The sequence below is a fragment of the Oncorhynchus kisutch genome, linkage group LG11, assembly GCF_002021735.2.
Source record: "Oncorhynchus kisutch isolate 150728-3 linkage group LG11, Okis_V2, whole genome shotgun sequence".
Taxonomy (NCBI): Eukaryota; Metazoa; Chordata; class Actinopteri; order Salmoniformes; family Salmonidae; genus Oncorhynchus; species Oncorhynchus kisutch.
Window position 1 is genome coordinate 37032629 of NC_034184.2, and position 17893 is coordinate 37050521.

The 17893-nt window shown below is 43.6% G+C and overlaps 1 protein-coding gene across 1 annotated transcript in view; it reads right to left on the minus strand.

The window, feature by feature from the left end:
• The window catches only part of LOC109899106 (neuroendocrine convertase 2), a 74316-nt gene that overhangs the window by 22910 nt on the left and 33513 nt on the right, over nt 1–17893 (minus strand). Inside the window, exons 6-8 of the mRNA XM_020494161.2 lie at nt 10761–10837; nt 9940–10028; nt 7557–7732 (exon numbers count right to left, since the gene is read on the minus strand). Of these exons, the coding sequence (XP_020349750.1) occupies nt 7557–7732; nt 9940–10028; nt 10761–10837 (342 nt within the window). The remainder of the gene's footprint in view (nt 1–7556; nt 7733–9939; nt 10029–10760; nt 10838–17893) is intronic.

The window sequence follows — 17893 nt, forward strand, 5'->3', positions numbered from 1 at the left end:
GGGCGGTAGGTATACTAGTGGTTAGAGCGTTGGGCCAGTAACTCAAATCACTGAGCTGACAAGGGAAAAATATGTTGTTCTGCCCATGAACAAGGCAGTTAACCCACTGTTCCCCAGTAGACAGTCACTGTAAAAAAAAAATGTTCTTAACATGTGTTGTTTCTTCTCTCTTTCTATAAGCAATCAGTTACAAGGTAAAATACAGATTAATAAAACTATTTCAAGGCCTATCTTCAAACTCAGTGACTCTTTGCTTGAAATCCTGGGAAAATCAAAATAAATCAACCAAGACCTCAGAAAACAAATTGTAGACCTCCACAAGCCTGCTTCATCATTGCGAGCAATTTCAAAATGCCTGAAGGTACCACGTTCATCTGTACAAACAATAGTATGCAAGTATAAACACCATGGGACCACGCAGCTGTCAAACCGATCAGGAAGGAGACGCGTTCTGTCTCCCAGAACAATAGCAAAGAACCGTGAAGATTCTGGAAGAAACAGGTACAAAGGTATCTATATCCACAGTAAAAATGAGTCCTATATTGACATAACCTGAAAGGCCGCTCAGCAAGGAAGAAGCCACTGCTCCAAAACCGCCATAAAAAAGCCAGACTACGGTGGTGACAAAGATCATATGTTTTGGAGAAATGTCCTCTGGTCTCACGAAACAAAAAAAAGAACAGTTTGGCCATAATGACCATCGTTATGTTTGGAGCAAAAAGGGGGAGCTTGCAAACCGAAGAAGACCATCCCAACCGTGAAGGACAGGGGTGGCAGCATCATGTTGTGGGGAAGCTTTGCTGCATTAGGGACTGGTGCACTTCACAAAATAGATGGCATCATGAGGGTTGAAAATAATGTGGTTATATTGAAGCAACATCTCAATAGAGGAAGTTAAAGCTTGGTTGTAAATGGGTCTTCCAAATGGACAATGACCCCAAGCATACTTCCAAAGTTGTGGCAAAATGGCTTAAAGTCAAGGTATTGGTTTTGTAGTGACCATCACAAAGCCCTGACCTCAACCCTAAAGAACATTTGTGGACTTTCTACTTCTCTTCACGAAGATTGGTATACGTCTGTGAACGTCTGACGTCCTTTCCGGTCACAACTTGCAGGCTTGTTTTCGAGTTGCTGTGCGTTTTGTTGCCAACCTGTTTTGCTACCTGACAACTTTACGGTTTTCACTTTTTAATTACCGTTCATATATTTATTTATTTTTTCCTCAACTTTTTCACTCCGGACGCTTTATCTGGACACGATTCGTCAGGACCTCCAACAGCCGAAGCTAAGTAGTAACATTAACATGATGCCTTCTAATTGCAGCCGCTGTACTCGCCTTACGGCGAGGATAGCTGTGCTGCAAGCCCAGCTTCAGACGCAATCGTTAGGCAAGGGTAATTTCAGTGTAGGAAAGGATGAAACAGCGTCTGTGGCACCAGTAAGTACAGATAGTAGTGTAAATCCCCTGGCACAGTCCCCGGAGCCGGACAACTTTCTCACGGTTTCTGGAAGGAAATGCTGTAGGAACGCTCAACTGGTGTCGCTCATTCAGCCGACAGAAACTTTCAACCGGTTTTCCCCATTAAGCAGCGGGTCGGAGTCAGAGGCCGATTCTTCTCTGGTCTCTACTCCTCCCGTTACGGGGTCTGAGCCTCCGAAGCTTTCCACCATTAGCTCTGACAAATTGTAAACTCTAGTCATTGGCGACTCCATTACCCGCAGTATTAGACTTAAAGCGAATCATCCAGCGATCATACACTGTTTACCCGGGGGCAGGGCTACCGACGTTAAGGCTAATCTGAAGATGGTGCTGGCTAAAGCTAAAACTGGCGAGTGTAGAGAGTATAGAGATATTGTTATCCACGTCGGCACCAACGATGTTAGGATGAAACAGTCAGAAATCACCAAGCGCAACATAGCTTCTGCGTGCATATCAGCTAGAAAGATGTGTCGGCATCGAGTAATTGTCTCTGGCCCCCTCCCAGTTAGGGGGAGTGATGAGCTCTACAGCAGAGTCTCACAACTCAATCGCTGGTTGAAAACTGTTTTCTGCCCCTCCCAAAAGTTAGAATTTGTAGATAATTGGCCCTCTTTCTGGGACTCACCCACAAACAGGACCAAGCCTGACCTGCTGAGGAGTGATGGACTCCATCCTAGCTGGAGGGGTGCTCTCATCTTATCTACCAACATAGACAGGGCTCTAACTCCTCTAGCTCCACAATGAAATAGGGTGCAGGCCAGGCAGCAGGCTGTTAGCCAGCCTGCCAGCATAGTGGAGTCTGCCATTAGCACAGTCAGTGTAGTCAGCTCAGCTATCACCATTGAGACCGTGTCTGTGCCTCGACCTAGGTTGGGCAAAACTAAACATGGCGGTGTTCGCCTTAGCAATCTCACTAGGATAAAGACCACCTCCATTCCTGTCATTACTGAAAGAGATCATGATACCTCACATCTCAAAATAGGGCTACTTAATGTTAGATCCTTTACTTCAAAGGCAATTATAGTCAATGAACTAATCACTGATCATAATCTTGATGTGATTGGCCTGACTGAAACATGGCTTAAGCCTGATGAATTTACTGTTTTAAATGAGGCCTCACCTCCTGGCTACACTAGTGACCATATCCCCCGTGCATCCCGCAAAGGCGGAGGTGTTGCTAACATTTACGATAGCAAATTTCAATTTACAAAAAAAAAAATGAAATTTTCGTCTTTTGAGCTTCTAGTCATGAAATCTATGCAGCCTACTCAATTACTTTTTATAGCTGCTGTTTACAGGCCTCCTGGGCCATATACAGCGTTTCTCACTGAGTTCCCTGAATTCCTATCGGACCTTGTAGTCATAGCAGATAATATTCTAATCTTTGGTGACTTTAATATTCACATGGAAAAGTCCACAGACCCACTCCAAAAGGCTTTCGGAGCCATCATCGACTCAGTGGGTTTTGTCCAACATGTCTCTGGACCCACTCATTGTCACAGTCATACGCTGGACCTAGTTTTGTCCCATGGAATAAATGTGGTGGATCTTAATGTTTTTCCTCATAATCCTGGACTATCGGACATTTGCAATTGCAACAAATAATCTGCTTAGACCCCAACCAAGGAACATCAAAAGTCGTGCTATAAATTCACAGACAACACAAAGATTCCTTGATGCCCTTCCAGACTCCCTCTGCCTACCCAAGGACGCCAGAGGACAAAAATCAGTTAACCACCTAACTGAGGATCTCAATTTAACCTTGCGCAATACCCTAGATGCAGTTGCACCCCTAAAAACTAAAAAAATGTCTCATAAGAAACTAGCTCCCTGGTACACAGAAAATACCCGAGCTCTGAAGAAAGCTTCCAGAAAATTGGAACGGAAATGTCTTCCGACTAGCTTGGAAGGACGGTACCGTGCAGTACCATAGAGCCCTTACTGCTGCTCGATCATCCTATTTTTCTAACTTAATTGAGGAAAATAAGAACAATCCGAAATTCCTTTTTAATACTGTCGCAAAGCTAACTAAAAAGCAGCATTCCCCAAGAGAGGATGACTTTCACTTTAGCAGTGATAAATTCATGAACTTCTTTGAGGAAAAGATTATGATTATTAGAAAGCAAATTACGGACTCCTCTTTAAACCTGCGTATTCCTCCAAACCTCAGTTGTCCTGAGTCTGCACAACTCTGCCAGGACCTAGGATCAAGAGAGACGCTCAAGTGTTTTAGTACTATATCTCTTGACACAATGATGAAAATAATCATGGCCTCTAAACCTTCAAGCTGCATACTGGACCCTATTCCAACTAAACTACTGAAAGAGCTGCTTCCTGTGCTTGGCCCTCCTATGTTGAACATAATAAACGGCTCTCTATCCACTGGATGTGTACCAAACTCACTAAAAGTGGCAGTAATAAAGCCTCTCTTGAAAAAGCCAAACCTTGACCCAGAAAATATAAAAAACTATCGGCCTATATCGAATCTTCCATTCCTCTCAAAAATGTTAGAGAAGGCTGTTGCGCAGCAACTCACTGCCTTCCTGAAGACAAACAATGTATACGAAATGCTTCAGTCTGGTTTTAGACCCCATCATAGCACTGAGACGGCACTTGTGAAGGTGGTAAATGACATTTTAATGGCATCGGACCGAGGCTCTGCATCTGTACTCGTGCTCCTAGACCTTAGTGCTGCTTTTGATACCATCGATCACCACATTCTTTTGGAGAGATTGGAAACCCAAATTGGTCTACACGGACATGTTCTGGCCTGGTTTAGATCTTATCTGTCGGAAAGATATCAGTTTGTCTCTGTGAATGGTTTGTCCTCTGACAAATCAACTGTAAATTTCGGTGTTCCTCAAGGTTCCGTTTTAGGACCACTATTGTTTTCACTATATATTTTACCTCTTGGGGATGTTATTCGAAAACATAATGTAAACTTTCACTGCTATGCGGATGACACACAGCTGTACATTTCAATGAAACATGGTGAAGCCCCAAAATTGCCCTCGCTAGAAGCATGTGTTTCAGACATAAGGAAGTGGATGGCTGCAAACTTTCTACTATTAAACTCGGACAAAACAGAGATGCTTGTTCTAGGTCCCAAGAAACAAAGAGATCTTCTGTTGAATCTGACAATTAATCTTAATGGTTGTACAGTCGTCTCAAATAAAACTGTGAAGGACCTCGGCGTTACTCTGGACCCTGATCTCTCTTTTGAAGAACATATCAAGACCATTTCGAGGACAGCTTTTTTCCATCTACGTAACATTGCAAAAATCAGAAACTTTCTGTCCAAAAATGATGCAGAAAAATTAATCCATGCTTTTGTTACTTCTAGGTTAGACTACTGCAATGCTCTATTTTCCGGCTACCCGGATAAAGCACTAAATAAACTTCAGTTAGTGCTAAATACGGCTGCTAGAATCCTGACTAGAACCAAAAAAATTTATCATATTACTCCAGTGCTAGCCTCTCTACACTGGCTTCCTGTCAAAGCAAGGGCTGATTTCAAGGTTTTACTGCTAACCTACAAAGCATTACATGGGATTGCTCCTACCTATCTCTCTGATTTGGTCCTGCCGTACATACCTACACGTACGCTACGGTCACAAGACGCAGGCCTCCTAATTGTCCCTAGAATTTCTAAGCAAACAGCTGGAGGCAGGGCTTTCTCCTATAGAGCTCCATTTTTATGGAACGGTCTGCCTACCCATGTCAGAGACGCAAACTCGGTCTCAACCTTTAAGTCTTTACTGAAGACTCATCTCTTCAGTGGGTCATATGATTGAGTGTAGTCTGGCCCAGGAGTGGGAAGGTGAACGGAAAGGCTCTGGAGCAACGAACCGCCCTTGCTGTCTCTGCCTGGCCTGTTCCCCTCTTTCCACCGGGATTCTCTGCCTCTAACCCTATTACAGGGGCTGAGTCACTGGCTTGCTGGGGCTCTCTCATGCCATCCCTGGAGGGGGTGCGTCACCTGAGTGGGTTGATTCACTGTTGTGGTCATCCTGTCTGGGTTGGCGCCCCCCCTTTGGGTTGTGCCGTGGCGGAGATCTTTGTGGGCTATACTCAGCCTTGTCTCAGGATGGTAAGTTGGTGGTTGAAGATATCCCTCTAGTGGTGTGGGGGCTGTGCTTTGGCAAAGTGGGTGGGGTTATATCCTTCCTGTTTGGCCCTGTCCGGGGGTGTCCTCGGATGGGGCCACAGTGTCTCCTGACCCCTCCTGTCTCAGCCTCCAGTATTTATGCTGCAGTAGTTTATGTGTCGGGGGGCTGGGGTCAGTTTGTTATATCTGGAGTACTTCTCCTGTCCTATTCGGTGTCCTGTGTGAATCTAAGTGTGCGTTCTCTAATTCTCTCCTTCTCTCTTTCTTTCTCTCTCTCGGAGGACCTGAGCCCTAGGACCATGCCCCAGGACTACCTGACATGATGACTCCTTGCTGTCCCCAGTCCACCTGGCCATGCTGCTGTTCCAGTTTCAACTGACCTGAGCCCTAGGACCATGCCCCAGGACTACCTGACATGATGACTCCTTGCTGTCCCCAGTCCACCTGGCCATGCTGCTGCTCCAGTTTCAACTTCCACCTGACTGTGCTGCTGCTCCAGTTTCAACTGTTCTGCCTTATTATTATTCGACCATGCTGGTCATTTATGAACATTTGAACATCTTGGCCATGTTCTGTTATAATCTCCACCCGGCACAGCCAGAAGAGGACTGGCCACCCCACATAGCCTGGTTCCTCTCTAGGTTTCTTCCTAGGTATTGGCCTTTCTAGGGAGTTTTTCCTAGCCACCGTGCTTCTACACCTGCATTGCTTGCTGTTTGGGGTTTTAGGCTGGGTTTCTGTACAGCACTTTGAGATATCAGCTGATGTACGAAGGGCTATATATAAATACATTTGATTTGAAAATTTGATTTGGACAGAACTGAAAAAACTTGTGCGAGCAAACTCTGCCTACAAACCTGACTCAGTTACACCAGCTCTGTCAGGAGGAATGGGCCAAAATTCACCCAATTTATTGTGGGAAGCTTGTGGAAGGTCACCTGAAATGTTTGACCCATACTAATTGAGTGTATGTAAACTTCTGACCCACTGGGAATGTGATGAATGAAATAAAAGCTGAAATAAATCATTCTCTCTACTATTATTCTGATACTTCACATTCTTAAAATAAAGTGCTGATCCTAACTGACCTAAGACAGGGCATTTTTACTGGGATTAAATGTCAGGAATTGTATTTAAAAAAAACTCAGTTTAAATGTATTTGGCTAAGGTGTATGTAATCTTCCAACTTCAACTGTATGTAACAAATGTTACGAATTGCAAAGTTTGAAATACAGTGAGATTACATATGTGCACGGCTATTGTCTCCAGTGCTCCCCAAATGAAGCACTCTTATGTATCTAGTACCGCTTCCAGAATATTCCATCCATATGATTTATTTCCATTATCCATGTCAATATGCAAAACGAAGCCACCTCGCTCAAGATGCAAAGTAAGTGTCTTGTTTAGAGTGAAGTGATTGTACCGGGGCGGGGGTGACAAGTGTTCCCCAGCTGTTGAAGAGCTGGTTGTTGTTTAATGGAAAAAAATCGAATTGAATTATTCTAGTTTTAGGTCGGTGGAAAAGAAAGTACTATTTTTGTTGTTGTACAACGTGCATTGTGCCTAGCCTACGTAATGGTTTACATACGTGATCATTAGCATGAGAGAGGCTGAGTGGAATACTGCTTGATTAGTTGTGTTTATCTTAGCCATGCTTAGAGCACAATTTGCACCTCCTCAACAGCACTGGATGAGATAAGGTCAGAGCAGATCAGACCACCCCCCTGCATGGTATTGTGAATCATCAAGCAGCTAATTGCCACTGGCAGTATGCTAACTAACTGTGTGTGTCTAGGGGGTGTCTGTGAAAGTGTGTAACTGCAAGGCTGTTCTTTTTCCTATTCTGTGTCTTGAGTCTAATATAACGTATGCCTCTTCAAAGAACACCGTTACCCTAGTAAGACAAGTACAGGTACTCTATAAGCCTGCTATTTCCAGTCAGCCCAGTGTGTGTGTGTATGTGTGCACCTTGTTGACTCCATCAGCCATGGCTTGCAAAGTGAGCTCTCTGGGTCCGTCTACTGTCTTGCCGTCATCGGTGGGACCCCAACTAGCACTGTAGATGTCAATGACCTGGGGCATATGGCTGATGGATGATGCCTCGATGATGTCTGTCATGAAGGGTTGGTCCAGCATACGGATACCTGGGGGAGGAGGAGAGGATGGGTGGGGAGAGACATGTAGTGTAAGATACACATTGTCTATCATATGAATCAGTCAAGCCATTGGTTACACATTATTCAAATGCTAAGTCACTGTTGACCAAATATATTTTGTATGGCTTGACTATTGCTTTAAAAACTGGAGAAAGTACTTTATAACAAAATATACCAGTTAGCAATTAGGTCATTTGTGTTGGTACTACAGTTTAACCTACATCTCTTTATGTAAGGCCAGTCTTTATACAAACTGTATATATGAAACGTATTCAGCCACCGTTGATGCACCTATTTGGAGAAAAAGTTATGTAAACATAATAAAAATCTCAACATCAAAGCCTTCATTATGGTGCTTCCATAACTCCTTTCAACCTGTATGAAAATTGATGAGTTTGAGGTTATTAACAACATACTGATGAAGAAGTCTCTCAATTGGAAATTTGAATTCCACCCAAAACAAAGTGTGACATGTCGTGGCAATTACCAAATGTCAGAGTTATACATAAACTTAATCTTTAATAATATGAGCTTTACCATAGCCCTGTGACTTTCAACAATTCACTATCTATAATGCCTTGCGGTTGAGGGCTGTGCAGTTGACGTACCAGGTGGTGATACAGCCTGACAGAATGCTCTCAATTGTGCACCTGTAAGAGTTTGTCAGGGTTTTAGGTGACAATGCAAATGTATTGCTGTTTAGCAGTCTGATGGCCTTGAGATAGAAGCTGTTATTCAGTCTCTCGGTTCCAGCTTTGATGCACATGTACGGATCTCACCATCTGTTGTGCCTTCTTCACCACACTGTCTGTGTGGGTGGACCATTTCAGTTTGTCTGTGAAGTGTACGCTGAGGAACTTAAAACTTTCCACCTTCTCCACTACTCTGCTGTTTCCTGAAGTCCACGATGATCTCCTTTGTTTTGTTGAGTGAGAGGTGGGGTGGCGGGGGGGTCCAGGACCCAATTTGACAAGGCGTGGTTGACACCTAGGACTTCCAGCTCAATGATGACCTTGGATGGAACTTGGTTTTGAATGCTGAGCTGTAGTCAATGAACAGCATTCTTACGTAGGTATTCCTCTTGTCCAGATGGGATAGTGCAGTGTGCAGTGTGATGGAGATTGCATTGTCTGTGGACCTGTCGGGGTGGTATGCAAACTGAAGTGGGTCTAGGGTGGCAGGTAAATTGGAGGTGATATGATCCTTGACTAGTCTCTCAAAGCACTTCATGATGACAGAAGTGAGTGCTACGGGGAGACAGTCATTTAGTTCAGTTATCCTTGTCTTCTTGGGTAGAGGAACAAGGGTGGCCATCCTGAAGCAGGGACAGCAAACTGAGATACGGAGTGATTGAATATGTCCGTAAACACACTAGCCAGCTTGCCTGCGCATGCTCTGAGGACGTGGCTAGAGGTGCCGTCTCGGCCAGCAGCCTTGCGAGGGTTAACACTTTTAAATGTCTTACTCATGTCAGCCACGGAGAAGGAGAGGGGGGGCCTTGTTAGCGGTCCATGTCAGTGGCACTGTATTGTCCTGAAAGTGGGCAAAGAAGGTGTTTAGTTTGTCTGGAAGCAATACATCGGTGTCCGTGAAGTGGCTGGTTTTCTTTCTTTTTGTAGTCCGTAATTGCCTGTAGACCCTGCCACATACGTCTTGTGACTGAGCCGTTGAATTGCGACTCCACTTTGTCCCTATACCAACATTTCGCTTGTTTGATTGCCTTGCGGAGGGAATAACTATACTGTTTATATTCGGCAATATTCCCAGTCCTCTTTCCATGGTTAAATGCGGTGGTTCGCGCTGCAATCCATCCATGGTTTTTGGTTAGGGTAGGTTTTAATATTCACAGTGTGTACAACATTTTAAATGCACTTCCTTATAAACTCACTCACAGAGTCAGCGTGTAGATCGATGTTATTCTCAGAGGCTACCCGGAACATTTCTGTGTCCATTATTATTCTGTGCAGCATACTTAATAAATATAAGATGCATTTCACAGTTGTAGGTAATAATGAGAGAAGTAATTATTATTTGAGTATAGCTGACATTAGTATTGTTATTATCACTACCATAGCACTACTAATACAGTTATTCTCACTGCCACTTTTATACATTTTCTGACATTACTGTGATCACTATTACTTTTACTTCAAAGCCGGCTGTTATTTACCACAGTATTAGAGCAGTCTACATACCTGCCACCTTAGAGTTGTAGGCCACTCCCACTCCGCAGATGTTGTTGTTGGCTGCTGCAGACACCTCACCAGCACACCTTGTTCCATGACTACACACAGAAACACACAGGTAGATTGGGGAATGGGGATAAAGTTGGAAAACATAGTGGGAATTGGTTACTCGTCAATGTATCATGTCTTTGACCACCTATTGTTCAATTATATTCTTCTTACTATAAAATCATATTTTATAGCCAGATAACAGATTAGCCAACTAATATTCTGTTCTTCTGAAATACATTTTCTTCATATCATAATGTGTCTTTAGACCTGACTAAAATAAACAATGGATTCATTGTGATGGTGTATATTAATTGATTTATTAAACTTTTTAATTGTAGATGTTCCAAAGGCGTGCATCAGCGGCTTGTATGCAGCTTTGTATGTGTGAAAGCCTGAAGATGCCAAACATGTTTATATTAATAATTAACGGTTAATTACCATTTTGCATGACAATAACTGTCTGATAATGTGTCTACATGTATGTATGTGTGTGTGAGTATTCCTGTGTGGGCTTCGCACAGGGTAATTGCAGCGAGCCCTCTCTGCACTCCCAGCATGCTTTGCCACAGACAGTCTGCTATTTATAAACAACAAGCTAATTAGCCAACTATTCCTGTGCTGCACTAACTCAGCAGCGGCAACACTGAGATGTCTAATGTCACAACCTGGGTGACAGCTAGGCATGCACTGTTGAACAGGCACAAGAAATGCAATGCTGCTGATGACTGCTTTTGGGCAGATGAACTTGGAGGGACACGGGCTGGCCAGCTAGTCTTTACCTGTTAAACCAGTCATTCGTGTAGCGGGGATATGGGTATGGGTCATTGCTGCTGAAGTCAAAGCTGGCCTCTGCATTCTGAAAGGACAGGACACAAACCATTAAAATCAGGCAGAGTACAAGACACAATAGGAGGAAGATTGAGCGGGAAACGAGTAGCGTTAACACAAAAGTACAGACCATCCCTTAAAGGTGCAATGACCTTCTCTAATCTAGTCTTGTCTTGTCCAGACCCAACCTAGACTGCTGTGATGTGTCTGCTTTACTAACGACTGAACTGATGTTTTTGTTGTAGCTGTCTCTCTGAATCTATGTTCCCTCTAAGCTGTGCGCATGCGTGGGTGCCCATCTCCCCTTGGACTGCCGCACAGAAGAAATATCAGCCCATGCAGATTGAAATTCACTCAGATTTCTAGTTTTCCCCTTCAGATAAGACTATCAACGTTTTGCTCTACTGTGGGAATTGTGCTCGAATCAATGCAATATTAGGCTAGTTAATGTAACATACCGAAACGAAACTAACTATACAAGATTTAGTATGCAAAACTACCTGTGCAAGAGATTTCCTTGTAGGCAGAACGCATTGGAGAGGATTCTATTGCATTGAAAGGCACGACTCAGGTCCGTACTCTACACAGGTCCGTACTCAGAGTTGCAGTAGGCCTAGATGCAAATAACCATTGCCATATATGGTAGCCAAAAGCTGAAGAACATATACACATCCAGGTAATTTCCACAGGTGCTGGAGTTGTAGGCAAACTCATGGATAATAGAAAGGAAAACACTGCACACTGCTGCTCATGCTCCCAGGGGATTTTATTTATAACAACGTTTTGACCCTTAGGTCCTCATTTTTTTATTTATTTTTTATTTTTTCACCTTTATTTCACCAGGTAGGCTTGTTGAGAACAAGTTCTCATTTACAACTGTTTGCTGCGACCTGGCCAAGATAAAGCATAGCAGTGTGAACAGACAACACAGAGTTACACATGGAGTAAACAATTAACAAGTCAATAACAAAGTAGAAATGAAATAAAGAAAAAAAGAGAGTCTATATACATTGTGTGCAAAAGGCATGAGGAGGTAGGCGAATAATTACAATTTTGCAGATTAACACTGGAGTGATAAATGATCAGATGGTCATGTACAAGTAGAGATACTGGTGTGCAAAAGAGCAGAAAAGTAAATAAATAAAAACAGTATGGGGATGAGGTAGGTAAATTGGGTGTGCTATTTACCGATAGACTATGTACAGCTGCAGCGATCGGTTAGCTGCTCAGATAGCAGATGTTTGAAGTTGGTGAGGGAGATAAAAGTCTCCAACTTCAGCGATTTTTGCAATTCGTTCCAGTCACAGGCAGCAGAGAACTGTAACGAAAGGCGGCCAAATGAGGTGTTGGCTTTAGGGATGATCATTGAGATACACCTGCTGGAGCGCGTGCTACGGGTGGGTGTTGCCATCGTGACCAGTGAACTGAGATAAGGCGGAGCCTTACCTAGCATGGACTTGTAGATGACCTGGAGCCAGTGGGTCTGGCGACGAATATGTAGCGAGGGCCAGCCGACTAGAACGTACAGGTCGCAGTGGTGGGTGGTATAAGGTGCTTTAGTAACAAAACGGATGGCACTGTGATAAACTGCATTCAGTTTGCTGAGTAGAGTATTGGAAGCTATTTTGTAGATGACATCGCCGAAGTCGAGGATCGGTAGGATGGTCAGTTTTACTAGGGTAAGTTTGGTGGCGTGAGTGAAGGAGGCTTTGTTGCGGAATAGAAAGCCGACTCTAGATTTGATTTTAGATAGGAGATGTTTGATATTAGTCTGGAAGGAGAGTTTACAGTCTAGCCAGACACCTAGGTACTTAAAGATGTCCACATATTCTAGGTCGGAACCATCCAGGGTGGTGATGCTAGTCGTGCGTGCGGGTGCAGGCAGCGAACAGTTGAAAAGCATGCATTTGGTTTTACTAGCATTTAAGAGCAGTTGGAGGCCACGGAAGGAGTGTTGTATGGCATTGAGGCTCGTTTGGAGGTTAGATAGCACAGTGTCCAAGGAAGGGCTGGAAGTATACAGAATGGTGTCGTCTGCGTAGAGGTGGATCAGGGAATCGCCCGCAGCGAGAGCAACATCATTGATATATACAGAGAAAAGAGTCGGCCCGAGAATTGAACCCTGTGGCACCCAATGGATTCCTGTGGCATCAGGCATCCATTGGGAGCATGAGCAGCAGTGGGCAGCATTTTCCTTTCTGTTTTCCATACATGGTAGCCAACATTCAGATAATGCAACTGTGGCTGCATTGAGTTGTGAATGGTATATTTTCTGTAACACACCTGATAGTCACTATATGGTTTTTGTTCTCCCATCCCCAAGCTCCCCGCTCACTCAGCCTGTTTTTTAAACTTCCTGATAGTTAGAGATGAGAGAAAAGCTAACATTTCGTAATTTCTGAGCATTTTAATAGAGTCAAAATATTATGGATGATTATTTTGGTCATGCAAAGGCTATTTTTACTTGGGAAATAGGATGACTGTGTGGGACCTTAAAAGGTTGATTGCTTCAAGAAATAATTGTTTAGAATTCCCTCATGCCAAGCATGCTATAATGAAAACCTTTCAGTCTGAATGAAATACTGTATGTCATGTGGACCAGATTAATATGAAGACATTTTCCAACACGAGCTCACACACACACACACACACGCACGCACGCACACACACACACACACACACGCACGCACGCACGCACGCACGCACGCACGCACGCACGCACGCACGCACGCACGCACGCACACACACACACACACACACACACACACACACACACACACACACACACACACACACACACACACACACACACACACACACAGCACTAATATGAATGGCCACAGTAATGCATAGTCACTGCAAGGAACAGCAGCTGAGACACTGACACACCAATTACTCCCGCCATTTAATTCCACATGTCCAAAAGTAATAGGAGTGGAAATAACAGCGGAAAAGCAGGAGAAAACAGATGCATTACATGCACACATCTGTCTGAGAGTCATTAACCCAGCCTACCTAATCAGCAAATGCCTGCTCTGCAAAATAATCACACACACACACTCACGAAGGCATGCACACACCCACACACGCAAATCTATAAATCCACCAACCACTACAGGAATCTCTATCTGTTCTTTACTTGAAAACTATTTTTCTCTTTACACCTTTCCCTCTTTTTCTATCACACCTGCTTCTCTTTGAGATTGCTATTTTGAAACAATCTTCAAATAATGTATCCCTCAAACTCTCTTGTTGTCTGAAAGCCACTCTTTCTTTCATGTTCCTCATCCTCTTATACCACTCTTCTAACCCAAACATTTTCAAACAGCCACCTTCAACAAGTCTCTTGTCACTGTCTTTCCCCTTTTTATCTCTCTGACAGTCTGTTTTTCTCTTTCTCTCTTTCTCTCTTTATAACTCTCCACTCCTCGCTCTCATCTTCCTTTCTCCTTTAGCTCAGTCCCAATCAAAACCCTGTCTTTTCTAATTACCATTCCCCCTCATTTCTCGATTTGTAGCTTGTTGTCTGTATGGGTGGTGTTCATGACTCAGGGAGTTTTTAAAGAGTTGTGTCCTCGGTCACCAGAGAAACAATGGAGATGGTAGGTGAGAGTGTGGCGGAGGTCGTTAGGAGTATAGAGCGGAACCTATCAGATCATTCACTGGGCCAGCGGCCTGCTCAGACCTTAGTGTGATACTGGCTGACATTTACCAGCGAGGATATAGGAATGACTCAGGGACAAAGAGATGCCAAACACTACAGTCTACTGCTCTGCTGTATCAGTAATTACAGACGTGTGGAGCAGGTAAGAAGGTGAAGAGAATGACTTCCAGCACTGTGCCTGTAGTATGAGTAAGATTGTTTGGAGTGGTTGATACCTCTGTATACAGAGAGGGTTGAGGGTTGAGGCTGAGGCTCGATGATAGGGCAAGAAGGTACTGGTGTTAGGCGCTGGTGTTATATAGCATCGCCAGTCTGCCCAGCGCCGCCAGTCTGCCCAGCGCCGCCAGATCTGCCATTCAGCCAGACTCTTCCAGATCTGCCAGTCGACCAGACTCTTCCAGATCTGCCAGTCAACCAGACTCTTCCAGATCTGCCAGTCAACCAGACTCTTCCAGATCTGCCAGTCAACCAGATTCTTCCAGATCTGCCAGTAAACCAGACTCTTCCAGATCTGCCAGTCAACCAGACTCTTCCAGATCTGCCAGTCAACCAGACTCTTCCAGATCTGCTAGTCAACCAGAATCTTCCAGATCTGCTAGTCAACCAGAATCTTCCAGATCTGCTAGTCAACCTGAATCTTCCAGATCCGCCAGCCAGCCAGGATCTACTGGAGCCTACTACCTACCTGGGCTTCCTCTCAGTACTGGGCTTCCTCTCAGTACTGGGCTTCCCCTCAGTCCCGAGCTGCCCCTCAGTCCCGAGCTGCCCCTCAGTCCCGAGCTGCCCCTCAGTCCCGAGCTGCCCCTCAGTCCCGAGCTGCCTCAGTCCTGAGCTGCCCCTCAGCCACGAGCTGCCCCTCAGTCCAGTGGGGTTCTGGGTGAGGACTATTAGGCCAGGACGCGAAGGGGAGGAACTAGGACATTAATGAAGTGGGGTCCACGTCCCGAGCCGGAGCCGCAACCATGGACAGACGCCCACCCGGACCCTCCCTATGGTTTTGAGGTGCGTCCGGGAGTCCGCACCTTAGGGGGGGTTCTGTCATGCCTTGGTCATAGTGTTTTGTGTTTTCCTTATATATTTTGGTCAGGCCAGGGTGTGACAGGGGTTTATGTTATTGTATTTCGTATTGGGGTTTGTAGTATTTGGGATCGCGGTTGATTAGGGGTGTTGTATAGGCTTGGCTGCCTGAGGCGGTTCTCAATCAGGAGTCAGGTGATTCACGTTGTCTCTGATTGGGAACCGTATTTAGGTAGCCTGAGTTTCACTTTGTATTTCGTGGGTGATTGTTCCTGTCTCTGTGTAGTGTTCACCAGATAGGCTGTAATAAGTTTCACATTCCGTTTGTTGTTTTTTTGTATTTATTCAGTTATTTCATGTATCGTCATTTCATTCATTAAAGACGTGAGTAACCACCACGCTGCATTTCGGTCCTCTCTTTCAACAAACGAAGAACGCCATTACACACGGTGGTAGATTTACTAATCTTACCTATTTACAGAGTGTATCACCATCCAGAGCAAGAGCCTGGCATGAAATTACATTGACTGGATTTAGATTTAACGGTCATTCAATAGGCAATGAATTTTAAAAGCTCCAATGCAGCCATTTGTTTATCTTAATATCACATTTCTGAGTAACAATTCAGTACCTTCCCGTGATTGTTTTCAATTAAAATGGTCAAAAGGAAACTAAATGTGATTCTTAGCAAAGAGAAACTTCTCAAGCAAGAATTTTGCTAGGACTGAGAGTGGTCTGAGTGGGGAGGAGAAAATAGAAAACTAGCTGTTATAGGCAGAGAGATTTGGAACTCTCTTTCTTATTGGTCTATTAAAGTCTCTTATGGATCAAATCCTGTTAACGGGATAGATTTTACAACATCCGGTGAAATTGCAGATCGCAAAATTCAAATTACAGAAATAGTCATATTTAACTTTCATGAAAATCACAAGTGTAATACATCAAAATAAACGTAATTTCTTGTTAATCCAGCCGCTGTCAGATTTCAAAAAGGCTTTATGGCGAATACACACCATGCGATTATCTGAGGACAGCGCCCCGCACACAAAAGCATCAAAAACATTTTTCAACCAGGCAGGTGCGCCATGAAAGTCAGAATTTGCGATAAAATAAATGCCTTACCTATGAAGATTTTCTTCTTCAAATGGTCTTTTTGTTCAATAATGTCCTTCTTTATATCCCCCAAAACTCAGTTTAGCTGGTGTGCTTTATTCAATAATCCACCGGTTTCCCTCCTTCAAAATGCATAAAAAAATGAATCTGGAGACACTTAGAAAACTACAAATTCCAAAAACAAGCCTGAGACTTTCTAAAGACTGTTGACATCTAGTGGAAGCACTAGGAACTGCAATCTGGGAGGTTTTCACCTCATAATTAACCTGATAGTCATTGGAAATAGTGGTAGGCTGAATTTTTTTTATTTTTATGGTTTATCCTCGGGTTTTCACCTGCCATATCAGTTCTGTTATACTCACATACATTATTTGAACAGTTTTAGAAACTTTAGAGTGTTTCCTATCCAAATATACCAATTATATGTATATTCTAGCTTCTGGGCCTGAGTAACAGGCAGTTTTCTTTGGGCACGCTTTTCATCTGGACGTCAAAATACAATAGCCCAGAGAGGTTTTAACAAATTCACCAGGCAGGCCAAAACTCCATCCCATCAAACATCTTTTACACTAAAAGGGCATTATCATAATTTTCAACATTTTACAGTATTATTCCAACCTCATAGTGTGGAAATATATATAAAACACAGGAAAATCAAATTTTTGACTGCACTGGGTCTTAACAACTCTTCGTCACAAAGATAATAAGGAAATGAAGATAAATAATTTACTACAAGGAAACAATTTCATTCAAGCAAGGTGTTATAGAATGTGGCATCCCTACACACACACATTGCACACACATACATAAATGTGTAATGAAGACCAATCAATACTGACTGATTGCAGTGTTTGTAGGCTTCGAGGAAATAGGTAGAAATTATATCAAAACAACTTCGGCCCTGGAAGAGAGTGAAGATGCACTAAATTAGTTTATCAGCCTCTTACACACACGCGCACACACACACTCAGACACACGCACAAATGTATTTCAATCTCAATTGAATGATGAATGGCATATTCAATACGTTATAGTTTTACTGATAGTTGGGGGAATTATTGCTGCAGAGGATCAGCATGAAAAGATCAGGAAACAGTGATCTATACAAACACACATACACACGCGCATATACATCACACAAATACACTACACACTCACACACACAGGAAGTGTGTTGCGCTAAGTTAGTTTTAGATCCCTACACATCATGATCCATCAGCCGAGTAGAGCATGCTCCTCCTGCATCAACCCGACTGCCAAGCTCACGGCTATTTTTCGGCTTAGACTCAT